The 27,105-nt window shown below is 41.3% G+C and overlaps 1 protein-coding gene across 3 annotated transcripts in view; it reads left to right on the top strand.

Moving 5' to 3' along the window:
- The window catches only part of VPS16 (VPS16 core subunit of CORVET and HOPS complexes), a 517,606-nt gene that overhangs the window by 90,242 nt on the left and 400,259 nt on the right, over window positions 1–27,105 (top strand). For all 3 annotated transcript variants that reach the window (XM_044302613.1, XM_044302614.1, XM_044302612.1), the window contains exons 3-4: window positions 15,997–16,094; window positions 24,212–24,343. In XM_044302613.1, the coding sequence (XP_044158548.1) occupies window positions 15,997–16,094; window positions 24,212–24,343 (230 nt within the window). The remainder of the gene's footprint in view (window positions 1–15,996; window positions 16,095–24,211; window positions 24,344–27,105) is intronic.

Here is a 27,105-nt window from a genome sequence, read left to right as displayed (position 1 = left end):
TATTAATGGTACATACTCAGATTGGGTCACTGTCACTAGTGGAGTACCTCAGGGGTCAGTATTGGGCCCTATTCTCTTCAATATATTTAATAATGATCTTGTAGAAGGCTTGCATAGTAAAATATCAATTTTCGCAGATGACACTAAACTGTGTAAAGTAATTAACACTGATGAGGACAGTATACTACTACAGAGCGATCTGGATAGATTGGAGGCTTGGGCAGATAAGTGGCAGATGAGGTTTAACACTGACAAATGTAAAGTTATGCACATGGGAAGGAATAATGCAAGTCACCCGTACTTATTAAATGGTAAAACACTCGGTAACACTGACATGGAAAAGGATCTAGGAATTTTAATAAACAGCAAACTAAGCTGCAAAAACCAGTGTCAGGCAGCTGCTGCCAAGGCCAATAAGATAATGGGTTGCATCAAAAGGGGCATAGATGCCCGTGATGAGAACATAGTCCTACCACTTTACAAATCGCTAGTCAGACCACACATGGAGTACTGTGTACAGTTCTGGGCTCCAGTGAACAAAGCAGACATAGCAGAGCTGGAGAGGGTCCAGAGGAGGGCAACTAAAGTAATAACTGGAATGGGGCAACTACAGTACCCTGAAAGATTATCAAAATTTGGGTTATTCACTTTAGAAAAAAGACGACTGAGAGGAGATCTAATTAATATGTATAACTATATCAGGGGACAGTACAGAGATCTATCCCATCAGCTATTCATTCCCAGGACTGTGACTGTGACGAGGGGACATCCTCTGCGTCTGGAGGAAAGAAGGTTTGTACACAAACATAGAAGAGGATTCTTTACGGTAAGAGCAGTGAGACTATGGAACTCTCTGCCTGAGGAGGTGGTGATGGTAAGTACAATAAAGGAATTCAAGAGGGGCCTGGATGTATTTCTGGAGTGTAATAATATTACAGGCTATAGCTACTAGAGAGAGATCGTTGATCCAGGGATTTATTCTGATTGGAGTCGGGAAGGAATTTTTTATTCCCCTAAAGTGAGGAAAATTGGCTTCTACCTCACAGGTCATTTTTTTTGCCTTCCTCTGGATCAACTTTCAGGATGACAGGCCGAACTGGATGGACAAATGTCTTTTTTCGGCCTTATGTACTATGTTACTATGCTACTATGTTACGTCTATTATTTTTGAGTAATTTGATTTAGTTATCTTTATCTACTTTTACGACTTGTGTGAAAGCAGGGTGGATTTGATTTAAATCACGATTTAAATCACTAGTCAGTAAGACTTGATTTAAACCATAGTTTTCTACATTAAGACTAATTCTTGCTGGTATAACTAAGGCTACTTTCACACGGCCGTTTCTGGGTCCGCCTGTGAGATCCGTTTCAAGGCTCTCACAAGCGGCCCAAAACGGATCAAAAATCAGTTTAGCCCCAATGCATTCTGAATGGATAAGGATCCGTTCAGAATGCATCAGTTTGGCTCTGTTCCGCCTCCATTCCTCTCTGGAGACTGACACTAAAACGCTGCTTGCAGCGTTTTGGTGTCAGCCTGGCGATGCGGAGCCAAACTGATCCGTCCTGACTTACAACGTAAGTCAATGGGGACGGATCCGTTTACATTGACACAATATGGTGAAATTGTCAACGGATCCGCCCCCCATTGACTTTCAATGTAAGTCAGGACATATCCGTTTGACTTACACTTAGACTTAGACTTTTTTTTTACATAGTAATGCAGACGGATCCGTTCTGAACAGATAACATTGTTTGCATTTTAGGTGCGGATCCGTCCGTGCAGATACCAGACGGATCCGCACCTAAACGCAGGTGTGAAAGTAGCCTTATAATATGTAAGTAGATGAAGATTTTTAGAATAACAACTTTTCATATTAGTTTGATTAGGTTGATTCTGTATTCATAGGTTTGTAGAAGTTAGGATTAAGGTCTTTTTCTCAACTCTGTTCATGTTATAACATTTTTGCTGTGAAGAAGAGGCATGTGATCTCTGCTGAGTCAAATTCAGTTTTGAGAACTGCAAAAGTAAACCAAGCATCTGTGATACTATCTTGTAGGCAGAGAAACTGCCCAATAATCTTACAAAAACTTCTGGAAGAGCATGACATTGTGAATGGATTAATGGAATTTATTTACCCAAAAAATTAAACATATACAGCCTTATTCTACATAATAAAAAAAATATATATTTATACTCCCATAGGGAGTATAGTAATACATGGATTGCTGATCTTCTATGTTGGCCTGCCATCTGCTGCCCAACGTAGGAACTGCAGCTCTAATACGCTGGGTTTCTTCAGAAAGACCCATCCTATTAGAATTAATGACCAGCATCCCCGATCTCCGCAGTTGGATGCCGATCTTAAGCCGGAAGAGTGGGCTTCCAGATTTTTCACCCTTTAGATGCTGTGATCACACTTGATCATGGCATCCAAAGGCTGTAATGTCCGTGATTGGCATTATTGACCGCCTCAGACATTAGCCGCAGTCCTTTGCTGTTTGAAACAGCAGAGACCTGCCGGCTACGGTGCCTGCTGCACTGGCAAGTGGGCGCCATGTTTAAAGACCAAAAAGGGAAAGGGTTAAATAAACAGCAATCCCACTATCTTTTTGCATTTGTTTTCATGTTTTATTTTTGCTCCATTTGCATCATTGTTTTGGGAACTTTTGTTTTTGTTTACCATATGACAAATGGGCCTGACTAAGGCTTCGTTCACATCACCGTTTGGTTTTCCGTTATATTCTTCCGTTCAGAGGATAAATTAAATGGAAAATAACGACTCCGTTTAAAATCCCATTCACTTCTATTGATTTCATAAATTGTCAGTTACAGTCCATTTGGCACCATTCTGTCATCTTTCCGTGAATTTAGACGGAAAATATAATCCTACATGCAGGACTTTTTCTCCCGTCTCAAATAACGGATTCACAACGTATCCGTTACTTTTTGCATTGTAGTCAATGAGTAACGGATTGAAACGGAGTACATTGTATGTGATCCTGTATGCACTCCATTATTCTGTTCCGTTTTTAGTTCTGAGCATGCTCAAATGGAAAAGTCTTCTGTCTTCAAAAGTTCTTCAGTGACTGAATAAAGAACATGTGACCGTCACCTGACCCTCCCAGCGACCATCTTTAAAGCTTTAATATATGAGATCACACTGCAGAAAGCTTGTCTAGTCAAAAAAAGTAAGTAAAAGTTTAATGCAAGTTTAAAAACTGTAAAATCATGTTCCTACCAAATGTATTGTTGCAGGATGGCATGAAATATTTGTGTACAGTAATGTCAGCCACATCTCTCCACATCCACAGCAATCCATTGAATACCATGGACATAGTCACCATGTGTGTGCTATTTTTTAGCTCCTGTGCTTATTAATGTACAGTACTATGCTATGGCTCTGTGACCATACTGTGAACTGAACACGATGGCTTCACAATGCATAAGAATAGACCCTGTGCACTCCATTTTGCGCATGTTTCCGTGCAATTTCAGATCAGTGCCTCCATTTAAAAAATGGTCGTATTGGGCATATAGCATACACATTCAAGCCAATCGGTATGCAGCCAGATGTTTGCTTGTCTGCTGAATTTACACACCTTTTCAGTCAGATATACAGGCACGCTTATTGAAATCAATTGCCCAATGTGACAAAAGTTGTCCTTCAAATTATTATTTTTTCATGCCTAAAATATAGCTTGCTATCCAGCAAGTGCAATGTTCACAGTATGGGAACAGGTCTGTGTTCCTTCTTTTCCATCGTGACACGTGTTGAATATTTGATGTCAATGTATTTTTTTATTTAATTGCTAAAATCAAGTATGACGATTTTTTTCAGAAATGTCACAAAACAGCAGTGACCACAATACCCCTCCATTGGAGATTGTGGTAAGTAGACAGATTCTTTCTCCGTCTCTCAGTCTTTTCTCTCTCTCTGTCTGTCTGTATGTCTCTGTCTGTGTCTCGCGCTCTGTCTATCTATCTTTGTGTATAATATATATATATATATATATATATACAGTACAGACCAAAAGTTTGGACACACCTTCTCATTCAAAGAGTTTTCTTTATTTTCATTACTATGAAAATTGTAGATTCACGCTGAAGGCATCAAAACTATGAATTAACACTTGTAGAATTATATACATAACAAAAAAGTGTGAAACAACTGAAAATATGTCATATTCTAGGTTCTTCAAAGTAGCCACCTTTTGCTTTGATTACTGCTTTGCACACTCTTGGCATTCTCTTGATGAGCTTCAAGAGGTAGTCACCTGAAATGGTCTTCCAACAGTCTTGAAGCAGTTCCCAGAAATGCTTAGCACTTGTTGGCCCTTTTGCCTTCACTCTGCGGTCACCAATCTCGATTGGGTTCAGGTCTGGTGACTATGGAGGCCAGGTCATCTGGCGCAGCACCCCATCACTCTCCTTCATGGTCAAATAGCCCTTACACAGCCTGGAGATGTGTTTGGAGTCATTGTCCTGTTGAAAAATAAATGATGGTCCAACTAAACGCAAACCGGATGGAATAGCATGCCGCTGCAAGATACTGTGGTAGTCATGCTGGTTCAGTATGCCTTCAATTTTGAATAAATCTCCAACAGTATCACCAGCAAAGCACCATCACACCTCCTCCTCCATGCTTCACGGTGGGAACCAGGCATGTAGAGTCCATCCGTTCACCTTTTCTGCATCACACAAAGACACGGTGGTTGGAACCAAAGATCTCAAATTTGGACTCATCAGACCAAAGCACAGATTTCCACTGGTCTAATGTCCACTACTTGTGTTCTTTAGCCCAAACAAGTCTCTTCTGCTTGTTGCCTGTCCTTAGCAGTGGTTTCCTAGCAGATATTCTACCATGAAGGCCTGATTCACACAGTCTCCTCTTAACAGGTGTTCTAGAGATGTGTCTGCTGCTAGAACTCTGTGTGGCATTGACCTGGTCTCTAATCTGAGCTGCTGTTAACCTGCGATTTCTGAGGCTGGTGACTCGGATGAACTTATCCTCCGCAGCAGAGGTGACTCTTGGTCTTCCTTTCCTGGGGCGGTCCGCATGTGAGCCAGTTTCTTTGTAGCGCTTGATGGTTTTTGTGACTGCACTTTCAAAGTTTTCCCAATTTTTCGGACTGACTGACCTTAATTTCTTAAAGTAATGATGGCCACTCGTTTTTCTTTACTTAGCTGATTTTTTCTTGACATAATACAAAGTCTAACAGTCTATTCAGTAGGACTTTCAGCTGTGTATCCACCTGACTTCTCCACAAGGCAACTGATGGTCCCAACCCCATTTATAAGGCAAGAAATCCCACTTATTAAACCTGACAGGGCACCCCTGTGAAGTGAAGACCATTTCAGGTGACTACCTCTTGAAGCTCATCAAGAGAATGCCAAGAGTGTGCAAAGCAGTAATCAGCAAAAGGAGGCTACTTTGAAGAACCTAGAATATGACATATTTTCAGTTGTTTCACACTTTTTTGTTATGTATATAATTCCACATGTGTTAATTCATAGTTTTGATGCCTTCAGTGTGAATCTACAATTTTCATAGTCATGAAAATAAAGAAAACTCTTTGAATGAGAAGGTGTGTCCAAACTTTTGGTCTGTACTGTATATATATATATATATATATATATATATATATATATATATTAATTAATTTTTGTCAAACAATATTTCAGGAGCAATCATCATCTAGCGCGTCACAGGATGAAACGGAGAGGACACACTCCCAAATGGAGACAGTATGTATTTAGAAAATGGGGAATAGCATACCCTAATACTAAATACTACTTCAACACTAGATAAAAAAAAAATAATGTATATTGTTTTATAGGAATTCAGCCAAAGACAACCTGCAACAGATGTGGGCAGGACAAGTCCTCACGAGCCAAGACAGGAATACTTGAATAGCAACAGAAAGAGATGCTAAAGTTTACAGCATAATAATTTCTAATTATTTCTATTAACTTTAGGAGGAGGCAGTCATTTCTCCTCCAGCAACAAGACCACGTGGCCCAGTTCCTAGGGGTCGTGGAAGGAGATCACTTCATGGAGGTCATGGCCGTGGTTGCCGGGGGACTGTTAGTATATATTTTCTTCCGTTATAGATGCTCAATCTCTGCTACTCCAGTAGCGGTGAAACTACAACTCACACCATGTTGCATTCTTCCATATGATGTTCCAAGAGCACCTTTGAAGTGTGCATCCTGGAAGAGTTTCTCCACAGCTGGAGTATTAGCGGTTTCACATCAAACTTCTTAATTTATTTATCACTGTCTATGGGGTTCCAGAAGTCACTCTGATGAGGATGTTCCAACAAACATCCATTTTGACCAGGAACTCCTCATCCATCTTGTGGAGGAGAGACCGGCACTATGGGACCAGTCCCAGCGACTTCATGCGGACCACATAGTGACCCGGCGTATGTGGTCTGAAATTTTTAGAGCCCTACTGGAAAACTGGGAGAATATGAATGACCGTCAACGACAGGCTTGTGGTCAGTTGACTACAGTGCCAACAGAACCTCTGATGTTATTTAAATGTATAATAAATAAGCGTTTTAATTCAATAGGGGAGATCATAGCGATTCGGTGGAGGTCAATGAGGGATCGCTTTATCCGCGACCTCCACACAGAAAGAAACCTTCCGAGCGGTTCCGGGGCGAGGAACGTTCGGACCTACCGATACGCTCCCCTGCTGCAGTTCCTGAGAAGGTCTGCAGAAATGAGGCAGTAAGCATTCCATTTGTAGTTTAATATTTTGTGATTACATTTTGCAATGGGCCAAAAATTTATTTTTGTTATTTCTCTTTGTAGGACTCACTCAAGCACTCTTCAGCCCCCGGAAGAGGAAACAGTACAGGCTGCTGGAGCTTCTGTCAGTGACAATCCTGTTCCAGAAACAGACAATGCCCTACATGTTCCATCTGCCCCTATGGAAACTGCAGAACATCAAGTAGACAGTGCTTTTGCAGGAGTACATAGGAGGCGTGGAACAGGTAGGAGCAAAAATTGTAAGGGACAATTTGAAGAGAGTAGAGTAAAACATATTTAGGTATAAGGAGGAGCTTCTGAACCACATCTGGATGCTGGAGGGGGCGGGGTGGCCTGATCCTCTTACTCCTAATCAGAGTTTTCTTTTAACTCTCGCTCCGTGGATGGATCGTCTGTATCTGGAACAGAATTTTCAATGTCGGATGGCATTGACGCAAACCATGTTCAATTTTGTTCACCGCCCCCCCATCCCAGACATATCCCTCACCACCCTCTTTTCCCACACCACATTCCTATGCCCCATCCCAATACTACCAACCTTCAAATACTTCCTTTCACAGACCACAGTCTTATGGCCGATCATATTCAAACCACCCAATGCCTTATCCTCCTTCCACTTCTTTCTCCACTTGCCAATCCAATCCCCCCTCTTGGTCCAGTACCCCAACCCCTGCACAACATTCAACATCTGATACTTTTATGAGTGCCTTGATGGAGTATCACGACACTGACAGAGGGTCCAGCAGTCCACACGGTCAATAAAGTAGCTACCACCAAAAAATAATAATTAATGTTTGCCCATGTTAGGCAGTTTCTACATTGTTTTCCCCATTTGGGGACTGTTATTTTATATATTTAAATATTTTATTACTGAAAACAAAGTTTGAAAAAAAAAATGTATTATATGCAAAGAGTAAAAACGTTTAACGTTAAAAATACTTGAAGTTGTTTTTTTTTTTAAACTAACAAAACAAAATAGTATGTGTTCTCACATTTGAGAAATACATTTTAAAATTCTTTGACATTAATAGATAGGTCTACATGTGACAACAAAACACTGTAAAGACATAATGGGGTAAAATATTTTATAGTCAAGTGATGCACACACACATTGCATCATAAACTTGTAGCATGGACGAGTCAAAACTTAATGGTTCAGATGTTTGGCAATAGTTATGCAGAATCACACAGGCTTTTATAACATTGTCAATACAGTCTGTTTTCAATTGAACAGGTCTGGTGAATATTCTCCATCAGTTGGTCAGTATCCCAAATGGACATTCGACCATATGTCTTGCCCTTGTGAGTCTGTAATTAAAGATTCTTTTACAATAATTTAGTCCACGGCTTGCATACGGTTTCAACAGATTAAATGTCATTTGGAAGGCCTCATCGCCAATCAAGACAAATGGCATGTTAGGTTCAGTAGTTCCAGGTAAAGGACGAGGATTGGGGAAACTAAAGTTACCAGAGTAAGAGTATACTCTGTGCCATATTAGAGTTTTTGAAGACTTTAGAGTCATTGGTCCGGCCGAAGGCCCCAATATCCACAGCCACAAATTTGTACTGCGCACCCGCAATCGCCATCAAAATTACAGAGAAGTATTTTTTATAGTTAAAAAACAATGAACCACTACCCGGAGGTTTTAAAATCCGAATGTGTTTGCCATCGACGGCTCCTAGGCAGTTGGGAAATTGAATTATCTCATAAAATTTAGTCGCTATTTCTGTCCACTGTTGTGTTGTTGGATGTGGAATATAATCCTCATGAAGCAGATCCCAGATTGCTTTACATGTGCCTTGTACTATGTAGGAAATGGTCGATTTACCCAGGCGAAACTGGAAGTGCAGACTTAATAGATTTTTACCAGTGGCAAGCAATCTAAAATATAAGGAGAGGCCATTTTAAGTTCTCTGTTTGCTCAAAAAAATCTACATAATACCATATTTGAAAGTATTATTAGAACATCGCAACGTGACACCACGCTCTCCCTAGCTCATGACAGTCTACTGTTACACAGTGGAGGGATCACAGACACTTTTGCTTGAACATCATATCAAAGCTCTGGATAAAAAATATAAAGTAAAAAGTAAATAAAACTAAATTTATCTTAGGGTAACCATTAAGCGTTCCTCTGGTGACACGCTTCGTCTGAATTTGGTATTCCTTCTACGTAGGCGTTGTTGTAGTTTCTGCACAAGATGGTCAAAGCTTCACACACTCATACGTAGATAATCCCAAAAAAATTCAGGGTGACGGCGAAGATCTTGATATAAAGTGGAGAATACTCCTCTTGTGCATCATGCTGAGGTTATTGGATGAACCCAATATCTTCTTCTCTGGGATTGTAATTGCCTTTGTTTCCATTTCATCCATAGGATAAAATAATCCAACGAAAAAAACAGATCAGCCGGCAGCATTTCAAGCATGCAATCCCTAAAGCCACAACTCAAATTGTACAAGGACATATCCATTTATATATACTGTCTGAAAGTGGGAGGAAACAAATGAAAAAAAACAAACGGATCCGTCATAAATGAATGAAGAACGGAATGCAAATAGATACATTATGTTCGTTTTTTTAACGGATCCGCTTGGTCTATCCGTTAAATTAACAGAATATATGTTGTCAGTTACTGTCAGTTGGCTTTCCGTTATTGTAATGATTTCCGTTATTTAGAACGGATTACAAATAGAACGGAAAGCCAAACGGTGATGTGAACGAAGCCTAAGGGCTATCCCTTATAATTTTATTTTAAAGCATACTCAAGGTAGAAGGGTTGAAGGGGTTCTCCCAGAATTAGTTAAAATGTCGATGTCATCAACGATCTCTTCTTCCCATACTGTGAAGGAGATCACTGTATGTAAATGCAGCGATCTCCTCCACCAGCGACAATCTGCTGCTTTGTCGTCCCGTGTGAAGGGATGTATTTTTATATATGATTGATGTGAGAATGGAGCAGGCTCAGGGGCTACAGCCGGGTTCAGAGATAATGTAGACATTTTTCAGACATTCATATAGTATATTATATTAATGCTTTGCTATATGCATTTTAATACCTATATAATTACTTCATCAACAGGTACAAGCAAATATTTACCATACTTACTTTACGTCATTGACTTCTGTGGGAGAGTTTTGTAGGCATGCTCCGTGACCTGTGCAGAGGTCAGGAGGGAGTAGATAAATCTTGACAATAACCTATGTGTTATGCATATAAGTGATATCTGTAATTCTAATCCTCGTCATCATAAACCAATAACTGCAGTAAAGTGATCTGTACAGAACAAGAAATGGAGCCTATTATTAGACTTAGTGGCGAGTGGTTAAAACTTTTTTTTATAAATATTGACATGGAAAATTAAAAATATCATTACCGAAAATTATTTCAAATATGTTTAATATAAAAAACGTGATTTAAACAATAGGTCATTCACGTTTACTGCAAAGTAATGTTTTGGCTATTGACTCCTCCGCCCTGGAAACAGAGTCTCCGCCAGTGGCACAGAGGGTAGTGCAGCAATACATTATGCTGCCTGCCCAGTTTGTGGACGGAGTAGACGCACCCTGCGCCCCTACGAGCACAGAAAGGGTTAATTACTCTTACCAGTAATTGGATTTTCCATTAGCCTCCCCAACGTCACTGACAGGAGGGTATCCCCACCCCCTGGACAGGAAACAACACTGGAGCTTTAGATTAAAAAGGCCTTCTCTCCATACCTAAGCCAGTTAATAACCATGGGCACGGAAATGATGCAGAACAAATTATTATTATTAACCAAATTTTCAGTACAATACATCAAGGTAATCACACATTCTTACTAGAAGTAAATCAACTAAGGGACGGTGAGTACAATAAAGGAATTCAAAAGGGGCCTGGATGTATTTCTGGAGCGTAATAATATTACAGGCTATAGCTACTAGAGAGATATAGTTGATCCAGGGATTTATTCTGATTGCCTGATTGGAGTCGGAAGGAATTTTTATTCCCCTAAAGTGAGGAAAATTGGCTTCTACCTCACAGGGTTTTTTTGCCTTCCTCTGGATCAACTTGCAGGATGACAGGCCGAACTGGATGGACAAATGTCTTTTTTCGGCCTTATGTACTATGTTACTATGTAACTCCCAGTTCCATTGGGGAGGCTAATAGAAAATCCAATTACCGGTAAGAGTAATTAACCCTTTTCCCCCTCCCCCCAATGGCACTAACAGGAGGAATAACAGAGAATAGTTATACATTAGGGAGGGACCACTGTAGAAAGGATTCTACGTCCGAAGGACAAGTCCTGATTATGAGCCACATCCAACCTGTAGTGCCTAAAAAGGTCATGGGATTGGCCCAGGTCGCCACCTTTCAAATCTGATCAATTGATACTGTGGCGTTCTCTGCCCAAGAGGCTGACATAGCTCGGGTTGAGTGGGCCTTAAGCCCTTGTGGAGCAATCAGATTCTTGCTGGTATAACACAAGAAGATAGTGTCTCTAATAAATCGAGCAATTGTAGGTTTTCTGGCTGCAAGACCTTTATTAGGCCCCTGGAACTGGAGAAGTAGGTGATCTGACTGCCTGAATTCCTTTGATCTTTCCAGATAACATAGCAAGCAGTGTCTTACATCCAGATTATGGAGTTTCCTTTCCTGGTCTGTGGAAGGTGAAGCACAAAAGAATGTTAAAATCACCTCCTGATTGCAATGGAATTCAGACACCACTTTTGGAAGGACGGATGGGCAGTGTTTAAGGATTATGCGGTCATCTAGAATTCTCAGATACGGAATGCAACAAGAGAAGGCCTGGATCTTACCTACTCTTTTCACAGTTGTTATTGCTAAAAGAAAGGCGGATTTGAATGACAAACGCTTAATGGGAATAGTATTAATAGGTTCGAACGGAGAGTCCTTCAAGACTGTGAGAACCAGATTGAGGTCCCACACTGGAATGGTAGAACGTACTGCTGGAGAGATTCTTACTGCGCCTTTATAAAATCGTTTTATCAAAGGGTGCTCCACCAGTTTCACATCCAAAAAAAAACACTGAGGGCTGATATCTAAACTTTTAGGGTAGAGGGCTTTAGACTCTTGTCTAATCCTGACTGAAAGAAATCTAAAATAATAGGAACATCGGTGAGGAGTTGAAGACAGTCCCTGATCCTTGCGTAGGCAAGAAAGGCCTTCCAAGCCCTAAGATAAATCTTAGAGGTCACTGTCTTTCTTCCTTCTAGCATGGTTGAGATTACCGGATCAGAGAGTCCTTTATTTTTCAGGTTTAAGCGTTCAACCTCCAATCCGTCAATCTGAGCTGAGACACCACGGGGTGGTAGAACTGGTCCCTGAAATAACAGATTTGGAAGTGTCGGGAGAGTCAAGTATTTCCCTCCTGATAGATCTAGAAGCAGAGAGAACCAGGCTCTCCTTGGCCAGTAAGGAGCGATCGTGATCACCTGAGCTCGTTCTTCCGCCACCTTCATCAGGACTCTGCCTGCTTAAGTAGTCTGCCACTAGATTTTCGCTTCCTTTTAGATGGACTGCTGATAGGGAAGTCAGATGTCTCTCTGCCCATACAATAATCCTTCTTGCGATCTCCGCCAGAGCTTTGTTTCGCGTGCCACCCTGTCTGTTTATGTAAGCGACTGTGGTTATATTGTGCGACAGGATCTTTACTTGCCGTAGAGGTATCTTTGCCTGAAGAGCTAGTACAACCTGTATACTGCCATAAGTTCTCTTTGGTTGGACAAGGCTGTTGTCACATTCATCCCAAAGACCTTGGACTATTAGGTCTGCTGCATGTCCTCCCCAGCCTCTGCTGCTGGCGTCTGTAGTGACAGCCAACTCCTGTTTTGTAAATTTCCTTTTATTCTCCACCAGGCTAGGGACTGTAACACTTCTGATGGTAGGCTTACCTTCTTTTCCAATGAGGTTTGAGTACCGTCCCAGGATTTTAGAAGAAAGGATTGTAGTCTTCTTGTATGGCTTTGCACCCATCTGACTGCAGGAATAGAGGATGTTAGGAGACCATGATGTTTCTGATCGTGGAAGTTTTCAATTTGCAATGTTTTTTATTTTTTTATTTTTTTTTGTGTTATCTATAATCCTTTGTTTTTCTTCTGGCAGAAAGGACATCTGAAGGCTTGAGTCTAGTAGAATACCCAGAAATACTTTTTGCCGAGCAGGGATGAAATTTTACTTTTTTAATGGTTTGTAATCCATCCTAGGGAAAGAAAGGTTTCTTTCACCTGATCTAGATGGAGTAGAAGCTCATCTTCTGTCCTGGCTGCGACTAGGAAATAGTTAAAATGGGGTATTATGAGGATTCCCTGTACATGGAGAAAGGCTGTTATCTCTGATATTGCCTTGGAAAAAATTCTCGAAGCTGAAGATAACCTGAAGGGCAGGGCTTGGAACTGGAAATTATGAAGGCGGCTTCCTATGTAGACTGCAATCCTTAGGTATTTTTAATGTTTCTTAAGGATTGGCACGTGGTCGTATGCATCCTGTAGATCTATCGTTATCATATAGCAATTGTGCGAAAGACTGTTTATGGTTGACCTGATGGTCTCCATCTTGAATCTTTTGTACGTTACCTGTTTAGACCCTTCAAATTTATTATGAGTCTGAAAGACCCTCCCGGCTTCTTGATCAAAAAATCTGGGGAATAAAATCCCTTTTATTGTTGGTGCCCTGAAGAACAGATATTTCTGCCTATAGAGACAGTTGCTATTCTTTCTGGGGTATTGGACGGTTGATTTAATAAGTGGGCTCCTGGATAGGAATTGAACTCCAGGCTGAAACCTTCCTGAATGGAGTTTAAAATCCAGGGACAAGTGTTTATTTTCTTCCACTCTGGAACAAAATTTCTCAATCTTGCTCCGACAGGACCTCTGGCGTCATTGGAAGGATTTTGTCTGGATTAAAAAGGAAGCCTTTTCCCCTTCCTCTTGTGGATTGCCATCTATTAGAGTAATCCCTTTTCTTCTGGTCTGTTCTGTTTATTTTTCTGGTTCCAAAAGGACCGCCTCCGCTGAAAAAAACTACTTTCTGTAGGGAATCTTTTTTTCCTGTCAGAAGCTTTTTCGAGGATGTTGTCAAGAACAGACCCAAAAAGACTATCTCCTTCACATGGTATGGAACACAGGCGATTTATTTATTTTTTAATTTTTTTATGCCATGTCCCCTGACCAGGAGCAAAGCCAGACTGTCCTTCTTGCTGCATTGGAAATTGATGCTGATCTGGCAGACAACCTTACTAAATCAGCTGAGGCATTGGCTAGAGAGTTAGTTTCTTGTTTTAATGTCGGTATGGATGCAAGGATTTCTTCACTGGGGGTATCAGCTGTCAGATGATTTTCTAACTGATTTAGCCATACCAGCAAGGACATGGCCATGCAAGTGGAAGAAATACTGAGCCTCAGCATCGCAGTATTAATCTCTCATGCTCTCCTGAGCAAGCTCTCACATTTTTTATCCATGGGATCACATAGAGACTCTTTCTTTGAGATGCGGGCTATTAATGCATCGACTCTGGGAGTTTTATTCTATAGGGTCGCATCAGAGTCTGCAAATAGATATTTTCTTTTAAAGGAGTTCGTAACCGGGGTTCTCCTTTCTGGGTCTCTCCATTCTCTAGAGATTAAATCTCTTATACTATCGTGTAGCAGCAAGACACGCTTTCTTCTCTCTCCCAGACCCTGAAACATCTGGTCCTGCACTGATTGACTTTCCTTAGGATCTTCTATATTCATTGTCGCCCTTATTGTTTTAAGAAGGCTCTGCGACTCTTCTGGTAGAAATAACAGTTTCCCAAACCCGACCTTGGAGGAGTCAGAGCTGTCAAACACTTCCTCTTCATCGATATCAGGTTCATATAATGGGGAACTGTGTGCTCTGTGAGAGGTAGAAGCCTGTGGGGACAAGGGAGGTAGCTTTGACTCCACCGCTCTAATCATTTTCCTCATAGATTCCAAAAAAGAGGGAGATTCTTCCGATACCACTTTATCTGTACATTTCCCACAGAGAGACTTCTTGGACTTGGAGACAAAAGATTTTCAGCATATAGCACACTTCTTTCGTACCGAATCTCCCTGCGTCTTGGTAGTGGAGGTTTCTCTGCCCTAAAAATCAATATTAAAACATGGAGCTAGAATACACGTACGTTTTATTAACCTCCACCACCAACACCTATTCAGTGTTATAGAAATAGGATGAAGAGTTAAGCAGGAGAGGAGGCTTACTGGGCTGAGGGTGCTTTAAGGATCCACAGGCTTGTGGGCCGCATCATCCTGGGGAGCTGACATCATGCAGGAGGAGAGGGAGAGCCACAGAATGTAGCCGACACAATCCTCTTTTTAAATTACCCGCCATGAAGCGCTTCACCGATGCGGCCGTATACGCGTGACGTCATGACGCTCAACGTATCATCGCATCATGACGCAATACGCTCCTGGACCTCCTCCTGCCCCAGAGAAGGCTCTGCCTGCTTAGATGCTTACTGCGTCGGATCCATAACCCTAAACAGGGTAAGAATCCCGGGGCTGGACTTATGCCTAAGTTCGGAGGAGGGAGCCGGAGCATCCCCAGAACCTGCGAACTCTGCAATGGCCCTCCCGAGCTTGGGATAAAAGTAAGGCCGTGCACTGTCTTGTAGAACCGCTGGAGCATACACGCCGTCCGGGGACAGGAAACAACACTGGCTTAGGTATGGAGAGGAGGCCTTTTTAATCTGGAGCTCCAGTGTTGTTTCCTGTCCAGGGGGCGGGTATGCCCTCCTGTCAGTGCCATTGGGGAGGCGCCAGGGAAAAGTGCCTGATGGGTGTCCGAGGTGCTGAGGATATGCTGCCAGTATTCTTCCTGAGCCAGGGCCAGTCAGTGTGTTCTGGTAACTGTTACAGTGGCTGGAGCTCTGCACTTCTGCTGTTTCACACTGCCATGCCGAAGTGACTAACCACATTTGCATCTCTAAAATGGATGTTATAGGAAAATAAAATACCAATGTGTAATACAGACTTTAGGATTCAGTAACTTCTGTTGGGAGGATATTACCATTCAATATAGTACAATTCATAGTGAAAAATTCTCAAATAATTTCGTAGACGTGTTTTCTATTTTTCTAAACCTGTGAAACACCACACTAAATTGTGATTCTGTGAAGGAATCCAATCCAAAAAATTTCACGGGTCTGTTAAGATTGTAAGAGTAAACTTGATATTATGCTATTTTCTTCCCAGCCTTTATGAAAAATTATTTGACAAAAGAAAGAGCCAGCAGTTCAAGGCCTGCGTTGGAGATTTATACAGCATCTGGTATCCTTTTATCCTCTTTGCCGGTAAGTATGTTTAACAAAGCAGATGTAATTAAACATTAGTTAGGAAAAAACAAAAGTCCAGCACTTAAAAGGGTTTTTTGGTACCTAGATATTGATGACCTGTCCTGTCAGTAGGTCATCAAGATCAGATAGGTGAGTGATAATAATCAGCTATTTTGGGCAGCTCCCAGAAACTATACAGTGGACTGAGAGAGAAGCAGAAGGCTCCATCCACTTTGTGGTTTCACGCACCTAAGTACTGCAGCTTATCTCCCGTTTATTTGAAAGGAAGCTGAGCTGCCGTAACCTGGCACAGCCACCACACAGTGGATGGAATCTTCCACTCCGTCCACTATATAGTCTCTGGGGCTGGCAGCTTATATGTGGGGTTGCCAGGTGTGAGTTCCACAACAATCTGATCTGTATGACCTATTCTGATGGTGTAATCAGTGTCTAAGTACCAGAAAACCCCCTTCAGGGTCCTTTCACACGTCCGCACTTTGGGTCTGGATCCGTTCCGCAATTATGCAGAACAGTTGCAGACCCATTTATTTGCTATGGGGACGGACAAGATGCAGACAGCACACAGTGTGCTGTCTGCATCCGCATTTCTGGTCCGCGGCTCCGCAAAAAAATAGAACATGTCCTATTCTCGTCCGCAGCTGCGGACAAGAATAGGCATTTCTATTGGGGTGCCAGCCCGGTGTTTTGCGAATCCGCAAAGCACTGCGGACGTTTAAATGGACCCTAAGTCAGTGCCAAATAATTGAACTTTATACTTGAAAGTCCACATAATGAAACTCATGCTGCTGATACTATACTGATACTATATGTCACATCAACAGTTTATGGGCTATTGCTAAACATTAACAAAGTAGCCAACCCCTTTATTCTGAATCTGGCTATGATTAAATGGTTGCCCCATTATTACAATTTATGACCTACCCATAGTGATTTGGCCCTGATCTTATCATCATTGCACATTTTTTACTGTTAATGGCTATGAACACCTTCGAAGGCAGTGTTTTTTTTTTTTTTTATCATTGCATTTTACTCATTTTGGGCCGATATCATTTTTTTTTTATTTGGTTGTTATTAAAAATTTTCAATAGCCTTTTATTTTTAGTGTCTTTGCAGACCATTTCTTTCTGCTTTTCAGTGAATACCTTATGGAACTGTTCTGATATCAGGATCTGTAGCACCTATCTCCTGTCAGCTCATAAACACCCATTATAGCTAAATTCTTATCAAACTGAAGGGTTGTCTCATCTCGCCATTTACACAGTGATTAGTAACTCCTATTGTAGTAAATTGGAACTAGGCAGACAGCAAGATGGGACAACCCCTTTTACCCCTTCGCTGTCTGGTTTGTTTGGACATTTTGCACCTTTGGTAGCCAGGACAATTTTCACAGTTTTGACATTTATTTATTAAAATTGCAAAAAAAAAGTTTCTATTAGTGGATGTAAGTGTATTCCAAACACTTAATTATATTGAGCACATCTCTTAAAAAATAGATGTTCATAAATACAAGTTAGGCCTAAATTTACATGCACATCTTCATAAAATCACCAAAACTGGAAAGACTTAAAATTTGATTTTAACCCCTTCCCGACTGCTCACTGGGTATATACGTCCTATCTGCACATTCCCTGTGCAGATAGCATGTATATACACAAGAAGGCAGCGCCTTAATCACAACGCTGCAATTAAAGCTCCTGCTATCTAGCAGGAGCAGGTTGTGTCCTGGCTGACAGACACAGCGGGGACCCTGAGGAAAACACAGGAGCGGTTTATTACTGCTTCTGCCTTCTCCTGTGCCAGCAGAAGATAGATGCAGGAGGACGGAGGGGAAACGGGAAGCGCCCGAGCCTCTTCCTCTGTTAGTCTTGGCGGTCACGTGACTGCCACGGGTGTCAGGGGCAGGAGCAGAGCTGCAGTGGAAACAGTGAAAAAAAATGTCAGTGCCCTCCAGAGGTATTTTAATGACCTCCTGGTCGACATATTATGTGCCAAAAATAAATTAAAATATACCGTATTTTTCACCCCATAAGACGCACCCCCCCCCCCCCCCAAAAAAAAAAAGTGGGGGAAAAGTGTGTCTTATGGGGCGAATGCTGGCAATTTACATCGCAGTCTGCGATGCTGCAGCATCGCAGACTGCAATGTATTAGTGAGGAGGGTCTGTAGTAGGCGGGGAGAGCGGCGGGCAGTGCACTGTATTATACCTACTGTTAATCATAATATCTAAACTGCGCTCCCCATCTGTACTGTACTAGCGCTAGCAGGCGGCCGTAACTCACTGAGGTCACGTGCCTGCTCCGCCTACTTTATGAATGAAGTAGGTGGAGCAGGTACGTGACCTCAGTGAGTTACGGCCGCCTGCAGCCCGGCCTGCCTGCTAACACTTACTACAGGAGACGGAGTGTGACATGTACCAGTAACTATGGTACAGATGGGGAGCAGGGGGAGCGCAGTTTAGATATTATGATTAACACTAGGTATAATACAGTACATACTGAGCGGTGGGGCCAGAGTACAGTGCCTGCACTGCCCGCCGCTCTCCCCGCCTACTACAGCCCCTCCTTAGGGATCTCTGGATGGGATAATGGGGGAGGGTCTGTGGATGGCATTATGATGGGGAATCTGTGAATGGCATTATGATGGTGGGGGGGATCTGTGGATGGCATTATGATGGGGGGGTCTGTGGATGGCATGATGATGGGTGGTATCTGTGGAAGGGACTGTTATGAGGGGACCTGTGGATGACACATATAGCAGTGTCATCCACAGATCCACTACCCCATAACAGTGCCATCCACAGATTCCCCCCCACCATCATAATGCCATCCACAGATTCCTCCCCCCACCCCCACCATCATAATGCCATCCACAGACCCCTCCATCATAAAGCTATCCACAGCTCCCCACATAACACTGCCATCCACAAATCCCCCACCCCATAACAGTGTATCATCCACAGATCCCCCATAATAGTGTCATGCACAGACCGCCATTAGTTCAAACCCACCAAAAGCACACCTTTTGGTAAAAAAAAGTTTTTTCTTATTTTCCTCCTCAAAAACCTAGGTGTGTCTTATGGGCCGGTGCGTCTCATAGGGCGAAAAATACGGTAAGTAAAAATTACAAAGAATAAATAAATAAATATGCAGTCGCCAATGGACAACTGTAACTATAGTCGCCCCGTTCAATCAAACCTATACATGTTATATATCAAAATGATCGTCCCAATATAGGAAATATATTGCTATAATAAATTTTTGTGTCAGTTTTAATATTTAATTAAAAAGCTATGATTAAAAATTACTTTTTCAGTTAAAAATTAGCGGTTTTCCTCCAAATTAAACCTAAAAAATAAATACAATTCTAAAGTCCTCAAAAAAAAGTCTCAAGTGAAAAAAAAATTGCAAAAATTATTTTGGTAGTCAAACAAATTAAAAAGCTAGGGTCACTAAACCACCACGTGCACAAAATTACAAAAAGTTGCCTGGACATTCAGGCCTTTTTTAGGCCCGGTCATAAGAGGGTTAAGCTGGTAGAAACCTATAAAATACAGGGTCCTCGAAAAGTAAGTGCACCTCAAAACCTATATATTTTCTGAAAACAGACGATCTAATGATGCCCAACTTCTGGTAACTTTGTGACCAACAGGAATTGTTAAAAAAAGAATGCATCATAACAAACGTTTGGACCTAAAATACACATCAAAGCAGAGTTTTACACATACAACACTGTAAAAATAATATCGTATGGTATGCAAAGCTCATATATACCTAAGTGTATACATTAACAAGAGCTTGTGCTCTTAAAACACTGGAACAGATACCCCTTAGTTCCAGTGAAGGGAAATCTTAATCTTTCAGCATACCAAGACATTTTGCACAATTGTATGTTTCCAACCTTGTGGGAAAAGTTTGGGGAAGTCCTTTTTCTGTTCCAGCATGACTGCACCGTAGTACGCAAAACACAGGGGTACATCAAAAAGAAAGAACTGGTTCAAAATGAAAGAAAATGCTAGGGTCAGAGAAGGAGACAGAAGAGATTCATGAGAGAACATTGAGAGCTTAACAATAGATAATACAATTGGAAAGTTGGACAGAATTCTATTGAAAGGTCATGCATCAGGCGATAGATGCTTTTGTTAAACCTTTACAAAACGACATTCTTGCAGATGTAGTGAAATGTCCCAAATATGGAATTATGGCTGATCATTGGATATATTATGACGTCCTCCTAATTCACAGCTATAATAAAAAAAGTGGTTCTAATGGAGGTAATTTGTATTCAAAAACAAAATATAAGGCTAGTTTCACACTAGAGGCAAGGAACTCCGGCATGTGAACAGCCTGTCGGATCCGTGCTGCCGCTAGTGCACGCGTGCCCCCGAACTACCTCTCTGGCCCCATTGATTATAATGGGGGTTGGCCGGAGTTCCGGCGACAGCACAGCAAACATGCTGAGAGTCGGCCGGAATAAAACTACAATACTAGTGGCAGCACAGATCCGACAGGCTGTTCACCCGCCAGAACAGCCTGCGGGAGTTCCTTGCCGCTATTACCCTAAGGCCTCTTTCACACGGGTGTCTTTATCTTTGACCCGGATAAGAGGCGGGTGCGTTGAGGGAAAATGCGTGATTTTTCCATGCGAGTGCAAAACATTGTAATGCGTTTTGCACTCACGTGAGAAAAATCGCGCATGTTTGGTACCCAAACCCGAACTTCTTCACAAAAGTTCGGGCTTGGGATTGATGTTCTGAAGATTGTATTATTTTCCCTTATAACATGGTTATAAGGGAAAATAATAGCATTCTGAATACAGAATGCATAGTATAATAGGGCTGGAGGGGTTAAAAAAAAGTAAAAAAAGTTAACTCACCTTCTCCTCTTGATCGCGTAGTTCCCGGTCTCTTTACTTCTTGAATGAGCTGTGGGCTAAATGACCTTTGGTGACATCAGATCACATGCTCCAATCACATTGTCCATCACCGTGGTGATGGAGCATGTGATCTGACGTCACCACAGGTCCGTTAGCCCACAGCTCATCATTCAAGAAGTAAAGAGACCGGGAACTACGCGATCAAAAAGGTGAGTTAACTTTTTCTTTTTTTTTTAACCCCTCTATTATACTATGCATTCTGTATTCAGAATGCTATTATTTTCCCTTTTAACCATGTTATAAGGGAAAATAATACAGTGAATGGACTGTCACCTAGCAACCATGCGTGAAAATCGCACCGCATCCGCACTTGCTTGCGGATGCTATACGATTTTCACGCACCCCATTTACTTCTATGGGGCCTGCGTCGCGTGAAAATCGCACAATATAGAGCATGCTGCGATTTTCACTCAACGCACAAGTGATGCGTGAAAATCAACGCTCATGTGCACAGCCCCATAGAAATGAATGGGTCAGGATTCAGTGTGGGTGCAATACGTTCACTGCACACATCGCACCCGCGTGGAAAACTCGCCCGTGTGAAAGGGGCCTAAGATGTGCTTATTTAGACCCGAGGCCAGGTTTAAACGTTACTTTTTATGTTTTGCTTTTTAAAAAACACATCAAAAGTGAATGCAAAAAAGCTAATCAAAATATGCATGTGGTCTACCGTAATCGTTTTTTTCATTTTAGATTTTTTATATTTCCTCCAAATGGTCATAACTTTTTTTGCACTTTCTCATTCACGTATCCAGAGAGAATTTTTTTTTTTTTTTTTTACGGAAAGGTTGTATTTTGGTATTTTGTCTTGATGCTATTCCATTTACCATATCTGGGGGAAAAAGTCAAAAATACATGATGACCTTATTTAATTTTTATAATGTTTTACTACCGAAAAAAAAAAAACTTTTTGAAAAAAGTTTTTCTTTGCATTGCCAAACTTTTACACCCTTAACTTTTTTTATTTCCATCTTCACAGCTGTGTGAGGGCTTGTATGGACAGCTGTAGATTCTTTTGCTACCATTTGGGAATGAATGTATCACTTTTTGATCACCTTTCATTCAGATTTTTTTTAATTCTTTTTTAAAATATACAAATGGCAAATTTGCCATTTGTATATTTTCTGTAATTGCTTTCACCACATGTGATAAATGTGTATGATTATACACTCAATGACAAAAAAATAACACACCTAGATGCAAAAGTCAGATTTCTGAAAAACTCAGCATGCAGGATTAGACAAGCCTGTGGTATATACTGCAGCCTGTTTTGTTATTTGTATACCCTTTGTTCCACTGTTTACTATGTTTGATATGTAACAGAGGTTGGTTTGAGCCGCACGATGGGTAGGTGCAGTGGCGGTCGTGCTGGCATCAGAAGCGACGCGAGTGCCAGGGAGCGAGATGATAATGATCTGGGGAGCCATCACATATAAAAGTTGGTCACCCCTATTAGTCATACGAAAGACTCTAACAACTCTGCAATCTTTGCAGGAAGTCCCGCAGCCACATGTGTTGCCTCTCGTGGCAGGGCTTCCTACTGCCATTTTTTAGCAATATAATGTTTTCCTACACACAGCAAGGGTTTCCTAGGAATATCTGTTGCAACAATTAAGCATTTATGGAACCATCTGGGGCACCAGCTTTGTCAATCTATGAGGATGCAAGATCTACAGACCCAGCTGCAACATCTGTCAGGAGATGTGCCCCAGAATAACTTACGGAACTTGAAAGCCCTCATGCCCAACCAGCTCTTATCTTGTATCCAGACTAGGGCTGCAGCTATCGATTGTTTTTGTAATCGAGTATTCTATCGATTAATCCAACGATTAATCGAGTACTCTAATAACAATAAACGAATTAAAAGAACGTTTTTCTTTTTTCATCAGCCCCTCTTAGTGCCACCAGGCTCCTCTCTTAGTGCCACCAGGCTCCCCTCTTAGTGCCACCAGGCTCCCCTCTTAGTGCCACCAGGCTCCCCCCTTAGTGCCAACAGCTTCCATCCAGTGCCACCAGCTGCCCCCTCAGAGCCACCAGCTTGCCCCCGAGTGCCACTATCTCCCCCTCCTAGCCATGTCCCCAGCGCCAGTGAAATAAAATACCTCTCCTATAGGGACACCTCTCCACAGCTCGTCCATCTTCTTTTCCGTGGGCTGCACTGTCGTCCTGACGTCACACAGCGTCAGGTTATAGTGCACGCTTACGTGCACTATGTCCTGATGATGTGTCAGGAGGAAAGTGCGAGCGGGCCGGCGGGTGACCACGGAGCGGTGGCAAGTGCTTCACTCCTGCTCCGTGGTCACATGACATAAACAAATTATTGATGCAAAAAATTTCCATCGAGGATTTTTTGGTCTTGAATAACTCGATTCAATCGTTTAAACCCTAATCCAGACTAGAAGTGGTAAATTATACAGTGCCTTGAAAAAGTATTCCTACCCCTTGATGTGTATTTGTATTGAGTCCCCCATACTCTGATACCCCTAAATAAAATCCAGTGTGACCCATTGTCTTCAGAGGTCACTTAATTAGGAAATAGAGTCCACCTGTGTGTAATTTATTCGCAGTATAACTAAAGCTGTTCTGTGAAGGTCTTAGAGGTTTGTTAGAGAACATCAGTGATCAAACAGTATCGCTCATCCCTAGCTGTCAACAGTCCAAGACAGCTGTTTGATTTTAGTAAATATTGTGGGTTCACTTTTCAATGGCCTTAATTCCTATATTTTTAAGTTGTTACTGTCCTGAAAACTATATTTTTAGTCTTTGCAGTTCTGGTGATTTTATGAAGATACATAATTTATTTAAGTTTAGATCTAAGTAGTATTTATGAAATCTGCTTATGTTGAAATTTTATTTTTAGGAGGTGTAGTGCATATAACTTTCAGCTTGAGAACCAATTTACCCACAAGAATCAACATTAATGCAATTTTTATAAATTAAAAAAATTACACTTTGATGCAAGGTTGCATTAAGGGGTCTGTGTTCATAAAGTGTTGAGCGGCATTTTGACAATGTGCCTGGTGTCTACTTTATGTTGGGGTTAGTATGATTTTTTATTTTTATTTTTTAATTTTATTTAAGGTTTTATTTGCACGAAACAGCGGAAATTGTCCTGGTTACCAAAAGTGCAAAATGTCCAAAAACCCATACCTTACTGAAACACTTTTATTTTGTTTGTTTAGAAGTGGAATAGTGGTCAAGTTTTACAGCTGGGATGGACTGTTTCAGAAGACCTTATCTGCATTCAGGAAGATGGGACTGTGTTAATATATGACATATTTTGTGTATTCAAGCGTAGCTTCACCATGGGAAATGTAAGTAAGCATGCATTAGTTTTTATATTTTTTGTAATTATTTGAGGTGTATTCAATGTCAATTTATTTAAGAGTAACATTCTTGCTTTAAAGGGGTTTTCTCATCTCAGACAATGGGGGCATATCGCTAGATTGTATAAGATGGGAATACCCCTTTAAGAGGACCTTTTCACCTTTTAACCACTTCAGCCCCGCTAGCTGAAACCCCCTTCATGACCAGAGCACTTTTTACACTTCGGCACTACACTCCTTTCACCGTCATGCAACTTACCACCCAAATGAATTTTACCTCCTTTTCTTCTCACTAATAGAGCTTTCATTTGGTGGTATTTTATTGCTGCTGACATTTTTTGTTATTAATCAAAATGTAACGATTTTTTTGTAAAAAAATGACATTTTTCACTTTCAGCTGTAAAATTTTGCAAAAAAAACAACATCCATATATAAATTTTTCGCCAAATTTATTGTTCTACATGTCTTTGATAAAAAAAAATGTTTGGGCAAAAAAAAAAAAATGGTTTGGGTAAAAGTTATAGCGTTTACACACTATGGTACAAAAATGTGAATTTCCGCTTTTTGAAACAGCTCTGATTTTCTGAGCACCTGTCATGATTCCTGAGGTTCTACAATGCCCAAACAGTAGAAAAACCCCACAAATGACCCCATTTCGGAAAGTAGACACCCTAAGGTATTCGCTGATGGGCATAGTGAGTTCATAGAACTTTTTATTTTTTGTCACAAGTTAGCGGAAAATTATGATGATTTTTTTATTTAATTTTTTCTTACAAAGTCTCATATTCCACTAACTTGCGACAAAAAATAAAAAATTCTAGGAACTCACCATGCCCCTCACAGAATACCTTGGGGTGTTTTCTTTCCAAAATGGGGTCACTTGTGGCGTAGTTATACTGCCCTGGCAATTTAGGGGCCCATATGTGTGAGAAGTACTTTGCAATCAAAATCTGTAAAAAATGACCGGTGAAATCCGAAAGGTGCACTTTGGAATATGTGCCCCTTTGCCCACCTTGGCATCAAAAAAGTGTCACACATCTGGTATCGCCGTACTCAGGAGAAGTTGGGGAATGTGTTTTGGGGTGTCATTTTACATATACCCATGCTGGGTGAGAGAAATATCTTGGCAAAAGACAACTTTTCCCATTTTTTTATACAAAGTTGGCATTTGACCAAGATATTTTTTTCACCCAGCATGGGTATATGTAAAATGACACCCCACAACACATTCCCCAACTTCTCCTGAGTACGGTGATACCAGATGTGTCACACTTTTTTGCTGCCAAGGTGGGCAAAGGGGCACATATTCCAAAGTGCACCTTTCGGGTTTCGCAGGCCATTTTTTACACATTTTGATTGCAAGGTACTTCTCACACATTTGGGCCCCTAAAATGCCAGGGCAGTATAACTACGCCACAAGTGACCCCATTTTGGAGAGAAGACACCCCAAGGTATTCCGTGAGGGGCACTGCGAGTTCCTAGAATTTATTTATTTTTGTCACAAGTTAGCGGAAAATGATGATTTTTTTTTTTCTCTTTTTTCCTTACAAAGTCTCATATTCCACTAACTTGCGATAAAAAATTCTAGGAACTCGCCATGCCCCTCACGGAATACCTTGGGGTGTCTTCTTTCCAAAATGGGGTCACTTGTGGGGTAGTTATACTGCCCTGGCAATTTAGGGGCCCAAATGTGTGAGAAGTACTTTGCAATCAAAATGTGTAAAAAATGGCCTGCGAAATCCGAAAGGTGCACTTTGGAATATGTGCCCCTTTGCCCACCTTGGCAGCAAAAAAGTGTCACACATGTGGTATCGCCGTACTCAGGAGAAGTTGGGGAATGTGTTTTGGGGTGTCATTTTACATATACCCATGCTGGGTGAGAGAAATATCCTGGCAAAAGACAACTTTTCCAATTTTTTTATACAAAGTTGGCATTTGATCAAGATGTTTATCTCACCCAGCATGGGTATATGTAAAATGACACCCCAAAACACATTCCCCAACTTCTCCTGAGTACGGCGATACCAGATGTGTCACACTTTTTTGCAGCCTAGATGCGCAAAGGTGCCCAAATTCCTTTTAGGAGGGCATTTTTGGACATTTGGATCCCAGACTTCTTCTCACGCTTTAGGGCCCCTAAAAAGCCAGGGCAGTATAAATACCCCACATGTGACCCCACTTTGGAAAGAAGACACCCCAAGGTATCCAATGAGGGGCCTGGCAAGTTCATAGAATTTTTTTTTTGTTTTTTCTCACAAAGTCTCACTTTCCGCTAACTTAGGACAAAAATTTAAATCTTTCATGCCCCTCAGCGAATACCTTGGGGTGTCTTCTTTCCAAAATGGGGTCAGTTGTGGGGTGTTTGTACTGCCCTGGCATTTGAGGGTCTCCGCAATCATTACATGTATGGCCAGCATTAGGAGTTTCTGCTATTCTCCTTATATTGAGCATACAGGTAATAAGATTTTTTTTTTTCCGTTCAGCCTCTGGGCTGAAAGAAAAAAATGAACGGCACAGATTTCTTCATTCGCATCGATCAATGTGGATGAAAAAATCTCTGCCCCCAAAAAAAAAATGGAGGGGAAAGGCGTCTGCCAGGACATAGGAGCTCCGCCTTACATCCATACCCACTTAGCTCGTATGCCCTGGCAAACCAGATTTCTCCATTCACATCAATCGATGTGGATGAATAAATCATTGACGGGATTTTTTATATTTTTTTATATATATACAAAGTGTTTGCCAAAGCA

The sequence above is a fragment of the Bufo gargarizans genome, chromosome 8 (assembly GCF_014858855.1).
Source record: "Bufo gargarizans isolate SCDJY-AF-19 chromosome 8, ASM1485885v1, whole genome shotgun sequence".
Lineage (NCBI taxonomy): Eukaryota > Metazoa > Chordata > Amphibia > Anura > Bufonidae > Bufo > Bufo gargarizans.
Note: the sequence above shows the minus strand (reverse complement) of the source record. Positions and strands in the feature narration are given on the sequence as shown.